Raw genomic sequence first — 19615 nt, 5'->3', positions numbered from 1 at the left:
TCATATTTATTGAGCCCTGGGCGGACCCGCACGGACTCGTCTCTGAATTATCTGCTGAGTGAATGAATGAATGAATGAATGAGCGATTGCATGGATCCATTAACAGATGAGCAAGCAGTGCCAGAGTGGCCAAGTCAGGAGCCCGAAACCTCAGGATTCCACCCAAAGCTCTCTCTCCAATCAGCGCCTGCCCCTCTGTCCAGTGATGCTCATTTTCCTGGTGAGGAAACTGAGGCTCCTTGTCCGCCCCAAGCGGAGGTAGGTGATCAGTCCCTGGCTGGGTGGGTTCAGTGGCCGTTCGCCACCTCGGGCGCTGTGCTGGCGGCGGGCGGCCAGGGTGGGCGGGGTGCAGGCCCGGGGGCGGCGCGCAGCTTGGAACCTGAGCCGGGGGAGGAGAGACGCCGCGGAGCAGCGGGCGCCTGGCCGGGGCCGCCGGGATTCAGGAAGCGCCGCGCTCCCGGCCACCCGCGCTGCGCCGTCCCGGAGGTGAGTGTAGCCTGGGCCCTCGGGGCAGGGACCAGGGGAGGGACGGCCCAGACGAGGTCCCCTCGCGCTCCTGGGGACGTCGCGGAGGCTCCACAGGTTCTCCCGGGGCGCGGGAGGTGCGGGACCTTGCTAGGTGCCCTTGGGCCGGGCATCCACCACTTCCCTAGGGTTCAGTTTTTATCATCTGTGAAATGGGAGCCAACGTGGGCCCTGGGGTTGCAGGTCTTGGGGAGAGAGGTCCCAGGTGCCCAAGATCCAAGCTAAGGAACTACATTCAGGAAGCCCGGCAGCCCACCTGGTGGGGGGGGGGACATTTCCATTTTGGGGTGCTTGGAAGAGGGAGGTGGGGGTCTGAGGTTGGCCCGGAAACTCGGAGCAAGCTGGAGGGAACTGGGAGTGTGGAACTTCCAAAGGCCAGTTTTAGTTACTGAGTCCCAGAGAGATGACTCTTCCCCCACAGAGGCAGGAAAATCTTTAACCTCCAGCTCTGCCTGGAGACTCGGGGAAGTCCCGAGGACAGGGAGAGACCTCCCGGGTGCCCTACTTGCCTGGAGAAATGAAACACAGGCACCATGCTTAAGCTACTTAAAACACCACCCATTTTGCAGATGAGGAAACTGAAGCTCTGATCTGGGAGCTTGGAATTTAAACCTAGGGCGGTCTGGCTCCAAAGCCCTCCCTGCCTGGTACTCAAGAGGAGTGCCCTGGAAGTGATGGGGAAGAGGTGGGCCCATGGCTGTCATGGCCCAGCAACTAAAAAGAGGCCTTGAGGGGAGGGGGATGAGGCGCGAACCCCTGAAATTCTAAGCAGATCTCATGAGTGAGCTTTGTCCTGGGACACTAGGAGTCTCCCAAGGATTTCGGTTTTGCAACTTTCACTGTCAGGCGAGGGATAATTCCATGACTGCCTCTTTACAGAGGTCAGGTCGAAGGGTCAGGACCGGGTCATGTGAGAGGTTAAAAGTGGGGCCCGTGTGAGCTCACATTCCCGCTCTGCCACCCTACTACTGTGGCCTTGAGCTAGTCCCTTAGCTGACCGTGGGGGTAGCATGGGGGCCACCCCCGGGCTCTCATGAGGACAGACAGACGCCCTGCGAGGAGAGCTGCGCCTTGCCTGGTGCTCCCTCGGAGCTTGGAGCTCGGTGTCAGCCTGGAGGTCCTGGCAGCAAACATCGTCTTAATGAAAAGGAGTGAAAAAAGGTAATTGCCCATTTCCACATTTCTCCAATTCATTCTGTTTGAATAACCATGGGAAGCCTTCTTTCCCACCTTTATTGGTAAATCAGGGTGGGGGCTCCTTAAACGGATGGCAAATAACACTCATGGGTCAGTCGGGTTCACATTTGTAAAACCAGGTGGAGTCATTTTGAAATGGAGTAAGTAGGTGAATAAGCCTGGGGTTTGTAGAGCTGAGAAACCTTTCTGTTTGGAGTGTGTAGCGTGAACAGGAAGGGCAAGTGATCAGATAGTCAGGGGCTAGGTCAGACCCAGAAGCCCTAAAAGTCCAGGCTGAGAGGGCCATGCTGGATGTGTGCTCTGGAAAGGTCCCTCTGGCTGCAGAGTGGGGGCCAGATAGGGAGGCCGGTCTGCAGGCCTGAGGAGTCCCTCCAGGTGTGAGATGTGAGGCCCCAGGTGGGGACTGGAGAAGGACTGCTGAAAGGAGATTAAGAGGGAGAGGAACACGCAGGATTGGTCTCACTGTGCCTGGCACATAGTAGGTGCTCAGTAAATTGCCATTGCCCTGTTGAGTGACTGAACACATCGTTTCAAGAAGTCCTGAGTCCTTGGAGCTCCCTTGTCTACTCCTGGAAGAGGAGGTCCACATGGAGTGGGCTTCTCCACCTCTCACAAGCCCCTAGCCTGCTGTCTGCCTCAGTTTCCTACATTTTACTCCAGGAAAGATGCTCCAGCCCCTCCCCAAGTCTTAGGGACCCAGCTTTTCTTCTTGTTACACAAAGGATCTGGGGAGCCAAGAGAACATTTTATACCAGCCGGCCCTCTGGAATGCTCTGCATCACTAATTCGGAGTGGAATTTACCTGTTAAAGATTAATTCAGATCTCTTGAGATATCTGTGGTCCTGGGCCCCACAGCTGCCACTCTGAACTCTGGGTGCACGTTTCTGTCCAGCTTTTCCCAAGCCTGGGCTGCATTAGTGGTCATGATGATGGTGGTAAGCATTTACTGAGCACTTACTATGTGCCAGGCACTGAGCCAAACACTCTTGGCATGTTTGGATACAAAACTATGATTGTATCTATTTTTGAGAGGGAGAAACTGAGGTCTGAACAGTGAAGTCGCTTGCCGAGGGTCTCTGAGCTGGGAAGGGGCAGAGCTGGGATTGGAATTCTTGGTCTAATTTCAAAATTCATGTCTTTTATTTCCAAAGTGGCCTTTCCTGGTTTGTCTGGGCCCAGAGTCGTGGGGAAGATGCTCTGTAGTATAGAGATAAGAACCAAAACTACTCAGATAGGGCTGAGCTTAAACCCTAGGCCTGCTGCTCCTTCACCAGGGAGGCGGAGCTAGTCACCTGGCCTCATTGAGCCTGTTTCCTCATTTATCAAGTGGGGCTCTCGGTTCTCACTTTACAGGGACAATCAAGGCACATGACAGGGCTCTAAACCACCGTCTTCTTCCTCATCCTGTCCCTTGGCCTTTTCCAGGGCGTATTTTCCTCCAGCCCATCCCTAGGGCATATAGCACCTCCTTGCCAGGTAGGTGGGTAGAGGGTAGCAGGAGCAAAGCTAGAGTTGTATCTGGACAAAGGATGATGCCCTTCAGCCATGAAATATTTACAGGTATCAACAGAGTACCAGGAGCCATTGGCGTTTCTTACTTTCCTGATTTAATGCTTAAACTCTAGGGATAGAACCTGGCCACCTGGTTCAAATCCCAGCTTCCAGTAAGTTCCCTCACTCCTCAGTTTCCTCATCTGTAAACCAGGGATGATGATAGCACCTGCTTCGTGGGGTTGTGGGCTGTCTCCAGTGTAACATTGACTGTTTAGTTTGTAATCAATGTCTAGCACCTGATATTCACTTTAGCGGTGTCGTAACCTCACCTCTACCAGGGGTGGGCAGGGGCGGGAAGGCTGACTCTTATTTTATAGCTGAGAAAACAGACTCAGAGAGAGAATAGATTTGCCCAGGGTTGCCCCACTGGCTCATGGCAGAGCTGGATCGGGAAGCAGATTTGAGGGACTATGGTCCCCTTGGGTTCCTGAAAAGCCCGCTGACTGGCTTAGCTTCCTTCCTGGAAAGCCACCTTGGACTCATCCCTCTTGCAGTCTGACCCACCTCTGTTCACATTTCAGCTCTGTCACTTGCTGCTGTGTGACCTCAGGAAGTGGCTTAACCTCTCTGTTCTTGGGTCTGCCACCTGGGCTTTGCTGGAAGTCAGAGAGCTCTGCCAGCATGAGAGGGTTTCAGGCAGAGCTCCTGCCTTGGGTGCCCTTGGATCTTGTGAGCTGACACCCTGGCTGGCAGGAATGAGGAAGGGAGGCCAGGCCCTTATTTTCACTGTGACTTTGACTTCCTTCCTACCTCTGAGCCCCTGCCTGATCATCAGCTTCGTCGTTCTGCCCTGAGCCCTGGTCACTGCTGGCTGTGTGACCCCCAAGGAGGTCGCCCCACCTCTCTGAGCAGGTTTCCTCATCAGTGAGGGTGGGTCACAGAGACCATGCCAGGGGCATAAGAGGCCTTCCATAAATGCTCTCGAGTCTGTTCCAGATGAGGTCAGGGGACAGGAAAGGCCACAGAAGGAGGTGGGGCAGGAGAGGGGGGTGACAGGCAGGCCATTGACCAAGTGGGAGTACTCTTATTTTTCTTTAGTGGTGAGTAACGGCTGCCCTGCCTGCCTGCCCGCCCTGCCTGCCCCCCACACAAAGGGCTGCTCGGTCTCACCAGGCGCCTGCTTTTCCTGAGGGTGGAGTAGCCTAGGTTCCACCCAGCTGAACAGGAGGGCTGACCACCTTCTGGGACAGCTCCTCGGGGGTGTGTGTGTGTCGGGGAGGCAATTCCAACATACGCCCTGGTTGGGCCCCACAGGCTTGGGGAGACCCCAGCAGGCCTGATTCACTCCTATCTTCCTTTGGCACAAAAGGAGGGGCTTGGGCTTACGTGTAGCCGTGGTGAATGAATGAAAGAAGGAAGGAAGGAATAAGTGGTTGGATAGACAGGTCAATAAGGCAGGAGGCAGGGGTGTCAGAAGATATCACCTGCTCAGATTCACTCTGGCTCTGAGACTAATTGAGCCTGGGCAAGTGTCCTGGCCCCTCTGAGCTTAGTGTCCTTATCTGCAAAATGGACTCATGATAGCTGTCTCTTTCACAGGGGAGTATTGGGTTTCATAGTAGGTGCTCGATAAATGATCTGTTAGAGCAGGGGTCCCCCACCCCCCGAGTCGTGGACCAGTACTGGTCTGTGGCCTGTTAGGAACCAGGCCTCACAGCAGGAGGTGAGTGGCGGGCAAGCGAGCTAACTCTCATCTGTGTTTGCAGCCGCTCTCCAGAGCTAGCATCACCGCCTCAGCTCCACCTCAGATCATCAGGCATTAGATTCTCATAGGAGCACTGGTCCCTGGTGCCAAAAAGGTTGGGGTCTGCTGCGTTAGAGGATGGGAGAAAGGAAGTTAGCTAGTTAACTAGGTAGAGGTTCTGCTTTGGAGATCTGTCTGCCCTGGGGAGAAGGATGAAGCTTGTCTTTGACTCCTTTCATTTGTATCATGAGTTCATTTGTTCATTAATTCATTGATGTGGTCATTCATCAACTATATCTTGAGCAGCTACTATGTGCCAGGTCCTGTTCTAGGCACTTCAGATTTCAGTGGTGACAGGAACAGAAGAGGGCCTTGCCCTCTTAAAGCTTGCGTCCAAGTTCCCATCATTCCACAAGCAGTCTTTTGGGGCTGCACTTATGAGGCCCCGACACCCACAATGATTAAGCAACCCAGTGGTGGGTGCTGTAATGCAATCTTTTATAGAAATAAGGAAACAGGCTCAGGGCGAGTGAAGGGATTTGCCTGGGCTCACACAGCAACTAAGTGGCAAAGCCAAGATTCAGACTCCAAGTTTGTCTGCCTGTGGCATCTCAGCCCCTCACCACCGTACCAGCTATCCTGCGAGTTCCACGGGGCATGGCATTTCGAAGAGTGGCCCCAGAGAGAAGGTTTCTTAGACCCCAAAGGGATGAACTCGAATGGGTTTAAAAGCAGGTGGTTGGAATACTAGCCAGATTCCCTTCCTGTTGAGCAGTAACCTCTGCAGGATCTCTTGGTCTCTCCTGGTCTCTCCGAGCCTCAGTTTGCTCACCTACGAAATGGGGTAACAGTGATGCCCACCTCATATGGGAGGAAAACGTGAAAGTTCTTGGAGCATGGGAGGTGTTGGATAAATGTCACTCCCCCACCTCCATTCTCCCGGGCTTAGTTTATTCATCTGGGAATGGAGACAATAATATCTAACTTCTAGAGATATTACTTGGATTAAAACAGATAAAAGGCACGGTGTGAAATGTACCAATGAGGGCAGGCACTGCGTATGGTGGAATTTCAGGCACTGGCCTCAGCCTAATTCTAGGCAGTTAACCAGAGACAACAGCCTACGGCTGGCATAGGGGAGGGTGGCTGGGTGGGAGGGAGGATCTCAGCCTGGTTTTCTGCTGCCCCAGGCTCCCTTTCCGGGCTCCTGCCCGACCCATTCATTCCATGGTTTCTGCTCTTACCTCTAACATGATAACCTCAGGGTTTTTGCACTGGGGAATTAAGTGGAGGAGTGTTTGTATGTATGGGTGGGTGGGGTCCCATCCCTTCTGGGCTTCAGCCTCCTAGCTGGGAAATGGGCCAGTGCCTGCCCTGACAGCCTCCCAGAGGTGGCAAGAGATGGAAATGAGGTGGTGAAAAAACCCTTTCTCCCAACAGAGTCATGAGCCAGGTTTTGGAGCCGGGAAGTCTGGGTTCCAGTGCCTGCTCTGCCCTCCCTGGGCCTGGTCTCCACAGCTATCAATCGAGGGACCATCAACAACAATGAAACAGCAGCCGCCCTTCGGTGCTCATTCACTGCACCGGGCACCGCCTTAAACTCTTGAATTATTGCATTTAATCCTCACAACAGGTTCCTTGGTATAGGAGCTATCATCTTATTTTTTTTTAATGTAAAGCTTGAATGTAAAGTCCAACAAAAAATTTACAAAGCAATGCAGGCTCACCCCTCCCAGGTGGTAGTATTATGTCCCTCATTTTATAGATGAGGAAACTGAGAACCAGAGCGAAGTGACTTGCTCAAGGCCGGCCAGCCAGCCAACGAGTGGCAGGTGGGGATCAGAACATAGCTGCTTTGGGTGGTTCCTGAGGCTACAGGGTCCTCTTTGGCAGGGCGGGGGGTGGTGGTCTCCATGGCTGTGACTGTCCTCCAGGAGAAGGGCTGGGCCAGAGAGGAGGGGCTGCTAAGGATCCGAGGCCTCCCTGTCTTGGCCTGGGGCTGAGGCTGAGAGGGTGGGCTGCTGGGGTTGTGCTCTGAGTGGGGGGTGGGAGTAGGGGAGGGGGTGGATAGGCCCAGAAGGAGCTGGAGCCGTCTGGGGCAGGGGCCACATGTCCTTGAGCCTCTGCTGTGTGCCAGACCCTTGACATGTGTTTAATCCCCATGACGTTCCATGTGTCCCTGAGGAAACTGAGGCTCAGGGAGGGGATAGCCACTTGCCCGAGGACATGAAGCCAGAAAGGGTTATTGAGATGTAATTCACATACCATACAACTCCCTTTCAAAGTGTACAATTCAGTGGTTTTCAGGGTATACAGAGTTGTGCAGTCAACGCCACTATCTAGTTCCGGAACATTTTCATCACCTCAAAAAGTTACCCATGCCCCTGAGCAGTCGTTGCCGGCCACTGCCCTGTCCCCCAGCCCCTGGCAACCATGCATCTGCTTCCTGACTCTATGGATTTGTCTGTGCCGGACATTTCATGTAAATGGAATGCTATCATATGTGACCTTAGTGTTGCATAGTGAGTGCCCTTAAACTGTTGAACCACACTGCCTCTCAGTGGCTCCCACTCTGGGCCTGGGGACCCTGGAATGTGCATGGGTGCCCACGAAGGCTCAGGAGGGGGGTATTTTTATGCACTGTCGAATCCCTAGCCACCGAATCTTTGCCATAGCCACACTGGCCTTGCTCTCTGTGGGCCTGGTGAGTCACCCCAGCCCTGCCCCATCTGGGCGGAGTGAGCTTGAGGAGGGGCTCCCTCCCAAGTGAGGGGATCCGACAGGACACTGGAGCTCTGTCTGTCCTGGACAGACGGCCACTGTGCAGCAAACAGGAAGCAGGCTAGGCCGAGACCTGCTAGGTAAATACAAGCTGGCCAGGGATGGGGCTTGGCATGGCATGATGCCCTCAGCGGCCACCTCCTGCCAGGGGCTGAGGAGCCTGGCTGGCAGGAAGTTCCGTTTGGCCAAGGGGCTGAGCTCCCAGCAGCTGCTGTTCTGAGGTGGCTGCTGGATGCCAGTCTCTGGGCCTAGCCACCCACCCTCCTTGGCAGTCGAGCCTTCATTGGTCCTCAGTCAGTCAGTTCATCTGTCCTCTAACAATAATAATATAACGATAATGGTGTTGCCAACAACAGCCATCCTGTACTGAGTGCGTGTGTTCTGCCAGGCACTGGGCTCAGAATTTTACAGACGATCTCATCTAACCGTCACAGCAGGCCCCTGGGGTGGGTGCTAGGACCATCACCATTTACAGTGAGGAAACTGAGGCACAGGAAGGCTAGGTGACATAGCGGGGTCACACAGCGGTGAGGTGGCTGGCAGTCTGCCTCCTGGGCAGTGATCCCTCCACCTACCCTGCGCTACTTCCTTCACCCCTCCCTTCCACCCTTCCCTTCCGAAGTCCCCTGATTCTTGTAAAGGATTCATTGACGGCACAGGTCCCGGTGGCACACAGGTTCTAATCCTACGTATTCCTCTTAGGAGCTGGGCAACACTGGGTAAGTGACTCCACCTCCCTTAGCCTCGGTTTCCCCACCTAGAACATGGGGGCTTGGGCAGGGCTTGTGTTTTCTCTCCAACACCAGTGAACCTTAGTGTCCCCTCTTCCTAGTCCCTTCCCCACCCATGCCACCCTCCAACTGATGTAGAATGACAGGCACTCACAGTCATTCTTCTTCCAGAGTGCTGTAGGAAACAGGGCCCCCAGATTCGACAAGGAACACCCCAGGATGCGGGGAGGAAGAAGCGTACTGGGTCTGTCTGGGAGCCCCAGCCCTTCCCCCCCTGGCCTGCCTCCTCCCTACCCACTCACCTGTCTATTTTTCCTTCCTACTTTTCTTCTCCCAATGCCTCAGGCTGCACCGTTCCTCAGTCTTCTCCGTACTCACCTCCACAGCTGGACCTGCTGTCTCCTCTGCCCTCCCGCCCGTTGTCAAGCCCCAGTCCAATCATCCCTCTTCCTGGCAGCCTCTCCCTGTCCCCATCAGGATGAATGTCTCTTTCCCCTGCCTGCACATCCTGGAATGTCAGAGGCCCCTTGTCTTACAGTTTAAGAAAGGAAATGTTTTTTTAATGCCCCATTCTTCCTCCGCAAGGTGCTAAATGCTGGGGGTGGTGGGGGAGGGAATGGCAGACTCAAAATAGTCCCTACCTCATGGAACTAAAACTCTGGAGAAGAGAGAAGTTGAATAAAAGAATAATACATGCAAATATGAACATTTCATCATGAAAAGTGTTCTAAAGGGAGACACGTGTGGCTCTGAGAGGAAACAGCCAGGCCGTTCGTTGGTTTAGACTGGAGGGCCAGGAAGGCTGTTCACAGGAAGTGTTGGTTAAGACGAGACATGAAGAAAGGGAATTAGCCAGTAGAGAAAGAGGTCCAGGCAGAGGGAACAGCCGGGCAAAGGCCCAGAGTAGGGAAAAGCCATCCGCCTTCTCTCGTAGACTCTCGCGTGGGGTTCCACTCTTTTATGCTACCGGGTGCCCTGCAAACAGGTGGCACTCAAAAGATGCCTGTTGGAGTGAATTGATTCCAGGTGAAAGGGAACCAGGAAGAACCAGCTCCCTAGAATTCTTCCCCCTGGGGCGGAGCAGCCCCCACACGCACGCCCAAACTTGCCCCCAGATTTAAGCAGCTTTTCTTGATCACGTAATCAGGAGGATGGGATTTGACAAGTATGTGCCAGGGTTTCCATGAGATCAGGCAAAGCCATGGAGTCCCAGTGAGGTGAGGATGGGTCCTTCCACCCTGTGCAGTTGGGGGCAGGGCAGGGAGTGGAGCCAGAGACCCCCATTGAATCTGGGATTCGAAGAGAGAAGACACCTGCCTTTCACTTAGTCATGGAATTTGCAGTTTACCGAGGGCTTACTTTGTGCCAGGTGCTTGACTCAAGGTATGTAATTCTCACAATAACCCAGTTAAGATCCCTACAGGTGGGTGAGGGAAGCGAGGCTCGGAGAGGCTGAGTACCTTGCTCAAGCTCACCGTCATCGAATGAGCGAAGGGCCTGGGAACCCACCTCCTGATGTGTCTGACGTCAAAACGCACACTCTTTCCATGCCCCACTAGCTCCCACCTGGTGTGGGGTGGATTTGGCTGCCCTGACTGAACTCTCCAGGGCTGTCGGAGCAGAACGCGTGACCTTCCAGATGGCCCTGTGTCTGGAGAGCCTGGAGCCTCTCTCAGGGGCAGAGAGGAAGGCTCGAGGACCCTGGCTCAGCCCTGTGTCTCCTCACCCGGCTGAGTCCTCCGCACCTCTTAACTCATCCACTCTCGAGCCTTTCTGGTCTACACAGCTCTTAGCACCACTGGGCATGACTCTGCTTATTGCTCCGTCTGGCTGTTTACTCTGTTTTTCCGCTAGACAGTCAGCCCCGGGAGGGCAGGGATTTCTCCCCAGTATCTGGCACACAGTTGGTGCTCAATAAGTTTTTGTTGAATGAATGGATGAATGGTTTCTCCTGTTCCATGGGCCCTGAGATTCAAATCCCCCTTCTGTCTATCCTGACACAAGTACCATCTGTGCGTGTACTACGATTTAGTATATATAGTCAAACAAAGGTTTGGGTGCTCAAAACAAAAACATTTGGAATTCGCTGCTTTAAATGAATATGCAGTGGTGACACCCGGGGCGGGCATGTTCACGCTCATGCATCAGTGTGCCGGGGTGAGTCCCTGATGCTCGCCAGGCGCCACGAGTAAGCATACAGGACGTTCGCATGCGGAGGGGACGCACACGAGGACTCAGCCTCTCCCGCCTGCACCCCTCCTTCCCTCCTAAGTCTGGCAAGGGTTTGGAATGTGTAATTACAGCCTAAAGGGCAAATTAGAACAGGGAGTGAACTCTTTCCGCAGCCACAAAGAACAGGGCAGTGTTTGGGGAGGGAATTGCCACAGAGCGGCCCGGCAGCCCCTGTGTGTGTGTGTGTGTGTGTGTGTGTGTGTGTGTGTGTGTGTGTGTGTGTGTATGCGTGTGTGTATGTGTGTGTGTATGCATGCACTGGCATGTACATATGCTTGGGTGATGTGGTGTACAAGGAACCCAGGGTTAGGATCCAGAGGCCGTTTGCCCCCTGGGTGGCCCCTCGGGGCCTCAGTTTCCTCAGCTACAAAATAAGAGTGGAAGCCCAGCTTTGCTCACCAGACTCTGGGGGGTTAACTGAGGGCAAGGCTGGGAGAGGCGAATTTTAACATGGGACATGTTAACCCGGACATGAATGCCAGGCTGTGGTACTTACTACCTGTGTGTGCATGAGGAAGGTGGTAAGGAGGCAGGAACCCTGTGATAATGGTGATGATGATGATTAAGGCATTTTTCAAGTGCTTCATAGGTGCCCAAGAAACCCCTGAGCTGCTCTCTGTCACAGCAGCCTGATGGAGTAGACACTATTATTGCAACCCATGTTTACAGGTAGGGAAACTGAGGCTTGGAGAGAATAGCATGGGCTGATAGTAATAATCCTGACCTCCTAGGCCTGTTGTGCAGCTTGGACAAGTTACCGTCAAGGTTTGGCGTGGCATCTGGCACCTACGATGTGTCCAGTCAGCTGAGCAGATAGGATAGCCCAGGTTCTGTGGCCAGCTGCCCAGATTTGAATTCTGGCTCTGCTGTGAGCCTGCTGTGTGGCCTCAGGCAAGGCACTTAACCTGTCTGAACCTCAGTTTCCTCCTCTACAAAGGGGGAATTACAGCAGCGCCTACCGCCTACCTGCAGGGCAGAGTTTCACGACTTCTGCGCTGTTGGTATTTTGGGCTGGGTTATTCCCTGTGGTGGCACCTGTCTTTACATTGGAGGATGTTTGACAGCATTCCTGGCCTTGATCGACTAGGTGCCAGTAGCCCCCTCTTCCCTGCACAATGGGATAAGCAAACATGTCCCCAGATGTTGCCAGGTGTCTCTGGGGAGTAGAACGGCCCCCACTGGGAACCGCTGGTCTCGGTCCGGTAGGAATGCACGTGTGAAGCGTGTAGGTTGGTGCCTGGCACAGAGTTAGAGCAGCATAATCCTGATGATGATGGAGGTGTATTTCATAATTATTATTTCGTCATAATTAAAATGTTAATAATGATCACTATGTGCCTTGCCTAAAAGCTATGAGCAGTGACTGGCTGGGAGAGGATTTGAACCCCAGGCTAGCTGACTTTAGACTTAACGGTTATGGAGCCCCCAGAAATGTTGGGTGCTGTCCGGATTGGGGTTCCTTAAGAGATGGGTTAGAGGGGCCTTGGAGCTCCCTGAGCTGGGGGGTGTCATTAGGTCCCGCCCTAGTCGGCGAAGGAGTGCAGTAATTAGAGTGTTGATAGCAATGTCTCCTTTTCCTCGTCTCCAATGAGGCCGACAGGGCTGTTCTCTTGGGAATCTAATTCCCCCTTCAATGCCCAACAGACAAGCCTCCCTGCCTCAACATGTCTCCGCCCCTCCTCCCCCTGCCATTTTTGCAGAACAAAGCCCAAACTCATGCCGCAGCAGGGGCCAAGATCGAGGTCTTTCTTTCTCACCTGGCAGGTAGACAGGAACTACGGCCTCCTGTGGTCCTACTAGGTGGCAGCACTTGAGTAGGTGCTTCAAATTTCTGGGGTCACTGGTATGGCTCAAGAACTCTGTCTAAGAGGAGGTGTGGTCACTCCAGGTTTTATAGGTGGGAAAACTGGGGCCCAGAGAGAGGAAGTGATTTGCCCAAGATCACACAGTGCTAGTTTCCAAAGCCAGGACAGGAACCACATATATCCAATTTCTGAACCGGTGCTCCTAACCCTTCCTTCCTCCTTTGATTATAATCACTGACAGCCCCCAGTTCAATCCCGGCGTCAGCACCAGACATGGCTGATCTCTTTTAATTCTTCCTGCAGACTTATGAAAAAAGCTACTACAATTATACCCACTTTACAGATGAAGAAACTGAGGCTCGGGTAGCTAAAGTGATAGGTAAATAGCAGAGCTGGGGTTAGCATCCAAGCCTGAATGACTCTAAAGTCCAGGCTCCCGATTCCACACTGGTGGCCAGCACGGGGCCAGTGTCCAGCAGGAGCTCCGACGTCGGTGTGCCCCACTGCGGCCGCCAAGAATGGCCTCTTGCAGTGCCCCCACCTCTGTGGCCCACGACTTCCTTCCTGGCAGCCACACAACAAACAAGGTGGGAATCAGTCTTTATTTGTTTCTTTGCTAATGCTTCAGGCAGGAGGGGAGACACAGAAAAGAGGACTTTTCAGACATTTCCCTGCTGCCTGGGTGAGATGGTGTGAGTCTGGGAAACTCCCCCTCGTTGCCCAGCCCTGCCTGCCCAGCAGTGTGCTGCAGAGGGCAGGAGGCTGCCAGGAAGCCAGTAGGACCTAGCTCCCCTGCCCCCACTGCTCCTGGCTAGACGTTGGACCCTAAGCCAGAGAGACCTCTTCTCCCTCCAAGCCGTGGCTGCCTTTCTTGAAGCTTCAGTTTCCTCATCTGAGACATGGGAAAAAATAGTGCCTTTGTCATAAGGTCGTTTGTCCGCGTGGCGCCCTTCAAGATGTTGCAGATGCGGGAATGAACAAGACAGATGCCGCCTAGGAACTAACTAAGCCCATGCACGAATAGTCAGAGAGGGCTTCCCAGAGGAAGGGGTAGTTGAGCTGGGAACATAGGAGGGTGGGAGTTAACCAGGGAGAGAGGGGAGGGAAAGGGTCCGTACTTGGCACTGGGAGCAAAGTTTGTGCCTGGGGAGAGTCATCTTCAGCCTTGGAAACTTGCTTTCTTATTCTGGAAAACGGGGCTCCTAATGGTGGTGCTAGATGAGGAAACTGAGGATTACTAGGTTTACTCCTGGGGCTACAGCAGGTTCACACGGATTTTCTGAGCTCCTACTGTGCCCGAAGCATGCAGGTAATGGCTACATTTGAGTGGGCGCTTACTGTGTGTCAGGCACTGTGCTCTGACATCCCCATTTTACAGGTGAGAAAACCAAGGCTGTGAAATGTCAACTTTCCTGTCATCACAGGGTTCCTAAGTGTGGAGCCTGACTTGGAGCCCTGCTCAGTGAGGCACCAAAACTGTTTAGGTCGGTCGGGAGTGTCAGGCTCCAGGTTTGGGGTCCCGGTGTGACTCTGAGGCCCTTCTTCCCCCAGCTAACGCCCAGGGCAGCTGGACCTGAGGCCGACTCACATTGCCAGGTCTCTGAAAGAGACTCCTGTTGCAGCTCCTGCCTGGGGCTCGCAGCAAACCACATCTGGGAGTGGCCGCCCCACACTCCTGTCATTACAAGGGTGGCTTTGAAGCAGCTGGCAGCAGTGCTGTTTGCCCACGCGGGAGGGGGCTTCCTGGAGCTCCCATCATTGGCCGGGCTCCGACTGACTCTGCTGTTCCCTTGCAGGCCACGCAGTGCAGACGGGCCCGGGGTCAGCATGGCGGATCCCAGCGAAGGCCCCCGTACAGGACCTGGGGACGTGGCCGAGCCCCCCGGGGATGAGAGTGGCACCTCCAGCGGGGAGGCCTTCCCCCTCTCCTCGCTGGCCAACCTCTTTGAAGGGGAGGACGGCTCCGCCTCGCCCTCGCCGCCTGATGCTGGCCGCCCCGCCGGCCCAGGTGAGGGGCGACCAAACCTGCGCATGAAGTTCCAGGGTGCCTTCCGCAAGGGGGTGCCCAACCCCATCGACCTGCTGGAGTCCACCCTGTACGAGTCCTCAGTGGTGCCCGGGCCCAAGAAGGCACCCATGGACTCGCTCTTCGACTATGGCACCTATCGTCACCACCCCAGTGACAACAAGCGGTGGAGGAAGAAGGTCATGGAGTGAGTATTGCTGGCTGCCCGGCCAGTGGTCTCCTCCTCTGAGTTAAATCCACCCACCCACCCACCCATCCATCCACCTACCCACCTGTCTACTCTTTCATATACTTGTCTGTTCATCCATCCATTCGTCCATCCATCCACCCACCCACCCACTCAACCATCATCCTCTCATCCATTCTTCGAGCTACCTATCTTTCCACCTGTTTATCTGTTGGATCGATCCATCCATCCACCATCATTCAAATATCTATTTACCCACCTATTTATCTGTCATCTATTTTTCTGGTCCTCCACTTGTACAGTCAGCCTTCCATTCATCTACCACTTATCCATCCGTCCATCCATCCTACCTACTGGTCTAGTCATCCAACCAGTTATTCTTCAAACTACTTATCATTTATTCATTTCATTTCTAATGTTTTTTCTATTTTTTTCTCTCCCCTCCTTCTTCCTCCCTCCCTCCCTCCCTTCCTTCCTTCCTTCCTTCCTTCCTTCCTTCCTTCCTTCCTTCCTTCCTCCCTCCCTCCCTACCACCAATTCATTTACCCAGCTGCCTGTGCATCCATTCATTTATTCACTCATTCACTAGCTCCACCACTGGCTCACTCTTGTCTTCCTTCATTTACTCATCTATCATCCATCCGTCTATTCATCTTCCTTCTCCTGATGACGCACCCCAATTGGTCCTCCTGGGTCTTCTCTAAGTATCACCTTCATTCCTGGGCATCAGGTGGCTCTTCTGGTGCTCAGGAAGAATTCAAATCCCCAGAGCGTTAACCTTTTCTCTCCCACGGAGGAGGCTTGGCTAAAAGAAGAGAAGGGGAGCAGAGAGAAGTCCCTGGGTCGGGTAACAGCACATGGCTCTCTCAATGACGCGTTCTATGCTAGGCATAGCCGGGGACAGGGAACCTCCAACCCCCTGGATCATGGATCCCCAACTCCTGGGCCATGGACCTGTACCACTCTGTGGCCTGTTAGGAACAGGGCCGCACAGCAGGAGGTGAGTGGCGGGTGAGCGAGCGAAGCTTTTTCTATATTTGCAGCCATTCCCCAGCGCTAGCATCACCACCTCAGCTCTACCTCAGATCATCAGGCATTAGAGTCTCGTAGGAACACCGGTCCCTGGTGCCAAAAGGTTGGGACCACTGTCCTAGAACGCCTTGACTGGACCCCAAACAGTAGGTTCTGCTGAGCTGATTTCTGCAGCCTGGACTCCAGACTCAAAGGCATTTTGCCTGACATCTTCTGTGGTTTGTGTGACATTTTGTAAACCTAGGCTCCCAGCATTCTGTTTGCAGCATGACCCTGCTCTCTGTCACCTGTGGACCCCCTACCTTAAGAGGTTGAGTCCTCCTTCCTGATTATTTAGGGAGTCTGGGGACATCCCCACAATTTTTGCAATTTAGGGGAGGAAGTGGGGGTTACAGTCTCATTGTTACTGCTTTTCCCAGCCTCTGCTCCTGCTGAACTAGCTCAGTTTATGATCCTTCCTAGGTCCGGATGCTGCTGTTGCTAAAATTCCCTGAACTGACCCTTTTCTCAACTCTTTTCTTCATCAGCTACTCACTCATTTATCCAGCTACTCATCTTCCCACCTGTTCATCCGTTTCTCTAATCTGTGCATCCATCATCACGCATTCAAATACCTATCTACCCATCTATCGATCTGCCACCTACCGGTCCAGCCTTCTACCCACGAAAACCCCTTGACATGCCTCTCAGGTCTCTGCATCTGAAGGATTATCATGAAGCCTGGAGATGTCCTGTTGTCACCTGGTCCTCCCCTGTCCTTCTTGCTGATCACAGATTCCTTTATGCCCTCGGATGAAGCACATTCACCTTCTCGGCCCTTGCTTGGTCAGGAGCTGTCCCCTTTATTTTTTTACTGAGGCATCGACTCATTCAATGAATGTTTTTCCAGTGCCCACCACATGTCGGGCAGTGGGGTTGGCCCTGGGGCTCCGGGGTCAGCCAGACCAAATATGCTCCTACTCAGGTGGCACCTTCCACTTGAAGAGTGAAACAGGCAATAAGCAAGGAAATAAGCACGTGACTATACAATTTCAGTTGGAGGAGGCACTGAGGTGGGAGAGGGGAGCTGATGTAGGAATGGTGGTTCCCGAGGGCTTCTGAGAGGAGCTGATGCTCAAGCCCAAAACTAAGGGGTGAGAAGGGGCAGCCACACAGAGAGGGGAAAAGTATTCCACGTAGAGGGAAGGAACAGGGCCTCATAGCCACCCACACACTACTGGATGGTCCGCACAACCTCAGGTAGAAACAGGCCCAGGACGGCAAAATGCCCAGTGTCCCAGTTCCTCCAAGGTCCTGTTGGAAGCTAGTGGGCTCCATGCCTCCCCTTCTCCTCCTTCAGACCCCCCACTTCAGGCACCCACACAGTCAAGGCTAAGGGCTTTAGAGGGGTGATGGAGGAACTGGGGTATGGCTGAGCAGCTAAGGTCCTCAGACACCCTGAAGGTCACCTTAGTGAGACAGGGGGCAAGGGGATTCTTTTCATATAGATTTTTTGACTCCAAGGTCAAAGTTCAGGAGCAGGTCAAGTGGAGGCACTGCAGGTGCCCTCATTAGGGGGCGTGCCAGTCTCTGAGCCCCATCATCAGGAGAGCACCACCTTGCCCTTCCTCAGTGCCCACCACCAGAGGGCTCACTAGCAAGGGCGCTCCCCGCCCCTGCCCACTGCCCGCTGCGTGCCCTGGCCTCCAGACTGCCTCCTCTCTGTCATGGCGCGCTCTCTCCTGCCCCTCTCTCCCTTCGTCTCCTTCCCAGTCTTACTGCACCTCTAGGTACCAGGCACACAGTAGGCGCTAAATAATGACAGTAATGCCAGCTAACTTTTATTGAGGGCTTACTGTGTGCTGGGCCTTGGACTAGACACCTATTTGCATGGCCCCATTCGTCTTAAATGTCTGTCGAATGAATAAGTTAATGAGTGATTGGTTGAGTAAGTGAATGAGTTCCTTTATCTTTTAGTCTGATGTTCCTCCTTTATTTTCTCACTGTCTTTGTTTCTTTCAGTCTCTTTCTAGCTTAGTAAATATTCAAAAATGAAAAATGGAAGGATGGATGGAAACATGGAAGGGTAGATGGATGGATGGAAATGTGTCTGGACAGACGGATGGAGGGATAGGCAGGTTATCCTATCTGTCTGTCCACCCAACACAGTAGGTACGAGGTAGAGTGTGTTGGATAAAACATTCCTTTGTGTCTCCAGCTGTCGCTCTCCTCTCAGTCTGGTCCCTCCCTGGGCTCTGGCTGCCCCCCACCATCCCTAGGGGCTCCAGGGATGGTGGGGTGGGCGGGGGGGATGAGCCCTCCCATCACCCTGACTCCCTACCTCCAGGAAGCAGCCGCAGAGCCCCAAAGCTCCCGCGCCCCAGCCACCCCCCATCCTCAAAGTCTTCAACCGGCCCATCCTCTTTGACATTGTGTCCCGAGGCTCTACCGCCGACCTGGATGGCCTGCTCCCCTTCTTGCTGACCCACAAGAAGCGCCTGACCGATGAGGAGTTCCGGGGTGAGCCACCCAGCTGGGATAGTGGGTAGGCCAGCCAGGGGTGGGAGAGGCCTGGCATTGCGGGCTCCATTTCCAAAACCTCAGCATTTTCCCTTGGGTCTGTGGGCATCACTGGCCGGAAAGAGCACTCGATAGGGAGTCTGGATCTGTGTATCCTTTACCATCTTACTTAACCTCTCTGGCCTTATCTCCCTTTATTCATTCATTTATCCACCCTTTATTTATGAAGTGGTCAGTGTAGCAGGTAAAAAAAAACCATCTCCCTGGTTTTAAATTCTACTTCCACCATTTAAGGGATGTGTGGCTTCTTTGAGCCTCAATTTCCTCGTTTGTAAACTGGGGAATAATAATTGTATGTCCTGGCCTTTGAGAAGAGAGATTCCATAGTGCCGAGCCTAAGACAGCTGGGGTCCCAGGAGCCCCTTCTCCCTCTGAGCAGAGATCTGGGGAGGGGCAGGGCATGGGGCCAGGATTCTTGCTTCTGCTCCTGGGCTCTGCCCTATCCCCACCCAGGTTTCCAGCTTCCTTCCCAAGGCTGAAGGCCTTGTCACCACTGCCCTAGGACTCCCCCAACCCAGAGAGCTCACCCTCCAGCCTTGTCCAGGTTCCAGACACCCACCTCGGGACACCAGCTCCTTCTGCTGCCCCAGGCCTTCTTTGTAAATCCAAGAAGTTAGCCTGTGAGCCCCGTGACCCAAGTCAGCCACCTGCTATTTGCTAGGTGCCAGGTGAGCCATAATTAACTGGCCAGACGATCCTATAGATCAATATAAAATGTGAATTATGTCACCTGCTACAAAAGAGGGTCTGTCTCAGGAAGGGCGGCAGTGGTCTACAACTTGGAACTATCAAAGCTTCGGGGAGGTCAGGAGGGCCTTTTTTTTTTTTTTTTTTTTTTGAGACTTCAGATACTTTAAATGAATTAAGTGCCAAAACAGGGTGACTGAATCTGTGGTATATGTTTCACATATACCTTTATCAACCTTACGATTCTCTGAACACCAAAACAATACAGTTCAGTATCATTATGTATGTCTGAAAAAAAATTTTAATTTAATATTTATAAATTACTGGATTTATAAAAAATATTTATTCATGGTGCCTGACCAGACTATATCTCCTTGTTTGGGTCACACACTTAGAATTGTGGGAGGATGAAGGCTCCTCTCTGCCCTCATGGGTCTCAGTGACAAGGTGAATAACCTCACCAGAGATAACCCACATATAAGCCCTGGCCAGATGTCCTCTCCTGGCTTCCCCAATTTCATTAGGCAAAAGCGGGGAGTCTTGCGGTGGAGTGAACCCCCGTGAAATGGAGGCCATGGGGCCTGTGACTTCAGTGGGGAGAGCAGTACCTTGTG

The 19615-nt window shown here is 53.4% G+C and overlaps 1 protein-coding gene across 3 annotated transcripts in view; it reads left to right on the top strand.

Moving 5' to 3' along the window:
* Positions 1-408: 408 nt before the first annotated feature.
* Positions 409-19615, top strand: part of TRPV4 (transient receptor potential cation channel subfamily V member 4) — a 35654-nt gene continuing 16447 nt past the window's right edge. Inside the window, exons 1-3 of one of the 3 annotated variants that reach the window (XM_016125043.2) lie at positions 409-486; positions 14307-14723; positions 18082-18254. In XM_016125043.2, coding sequence (XP_015980529.2) covers positions 14338-14723; positions 18082-18254 — 559 coding nt within the window. In that variant the 5' untranslated portion in view covers positions 409-486; positions 14307-14337. Of the gene's footprint in view, positions 487-840; positions 1687-7061; positions 13098-14306; positions 14724-18081; positions 18255-19615 lie in introns of those variants that run through there. The other 2 variants (XM_016125042.2, XM_016125044.2) reach the window with 2 other exon arrangements.

This window comes from Rousettus aegyptiacus, unplaced genomic scaffold (assembly GCF_014176215.1).
Source record: "Rousettus aegyptiacus isolate mRouAeg1 unplaced genomic scaffold, mRouAeg1.p scaffold_m13_p_5, whole genome shotgun sequence".
In the NCBI taxonomy this organism is placed as follows: domain Eukaryota; kingdom Metazoa; phylum Chordata; class Mammalia; order Chiroptera; family Pteropodidae; genus Rousettus; species Rousettus aegyptiacus.
This window is presented reverse-complemented; position numbering and strand designations above follow the sequence as displayed.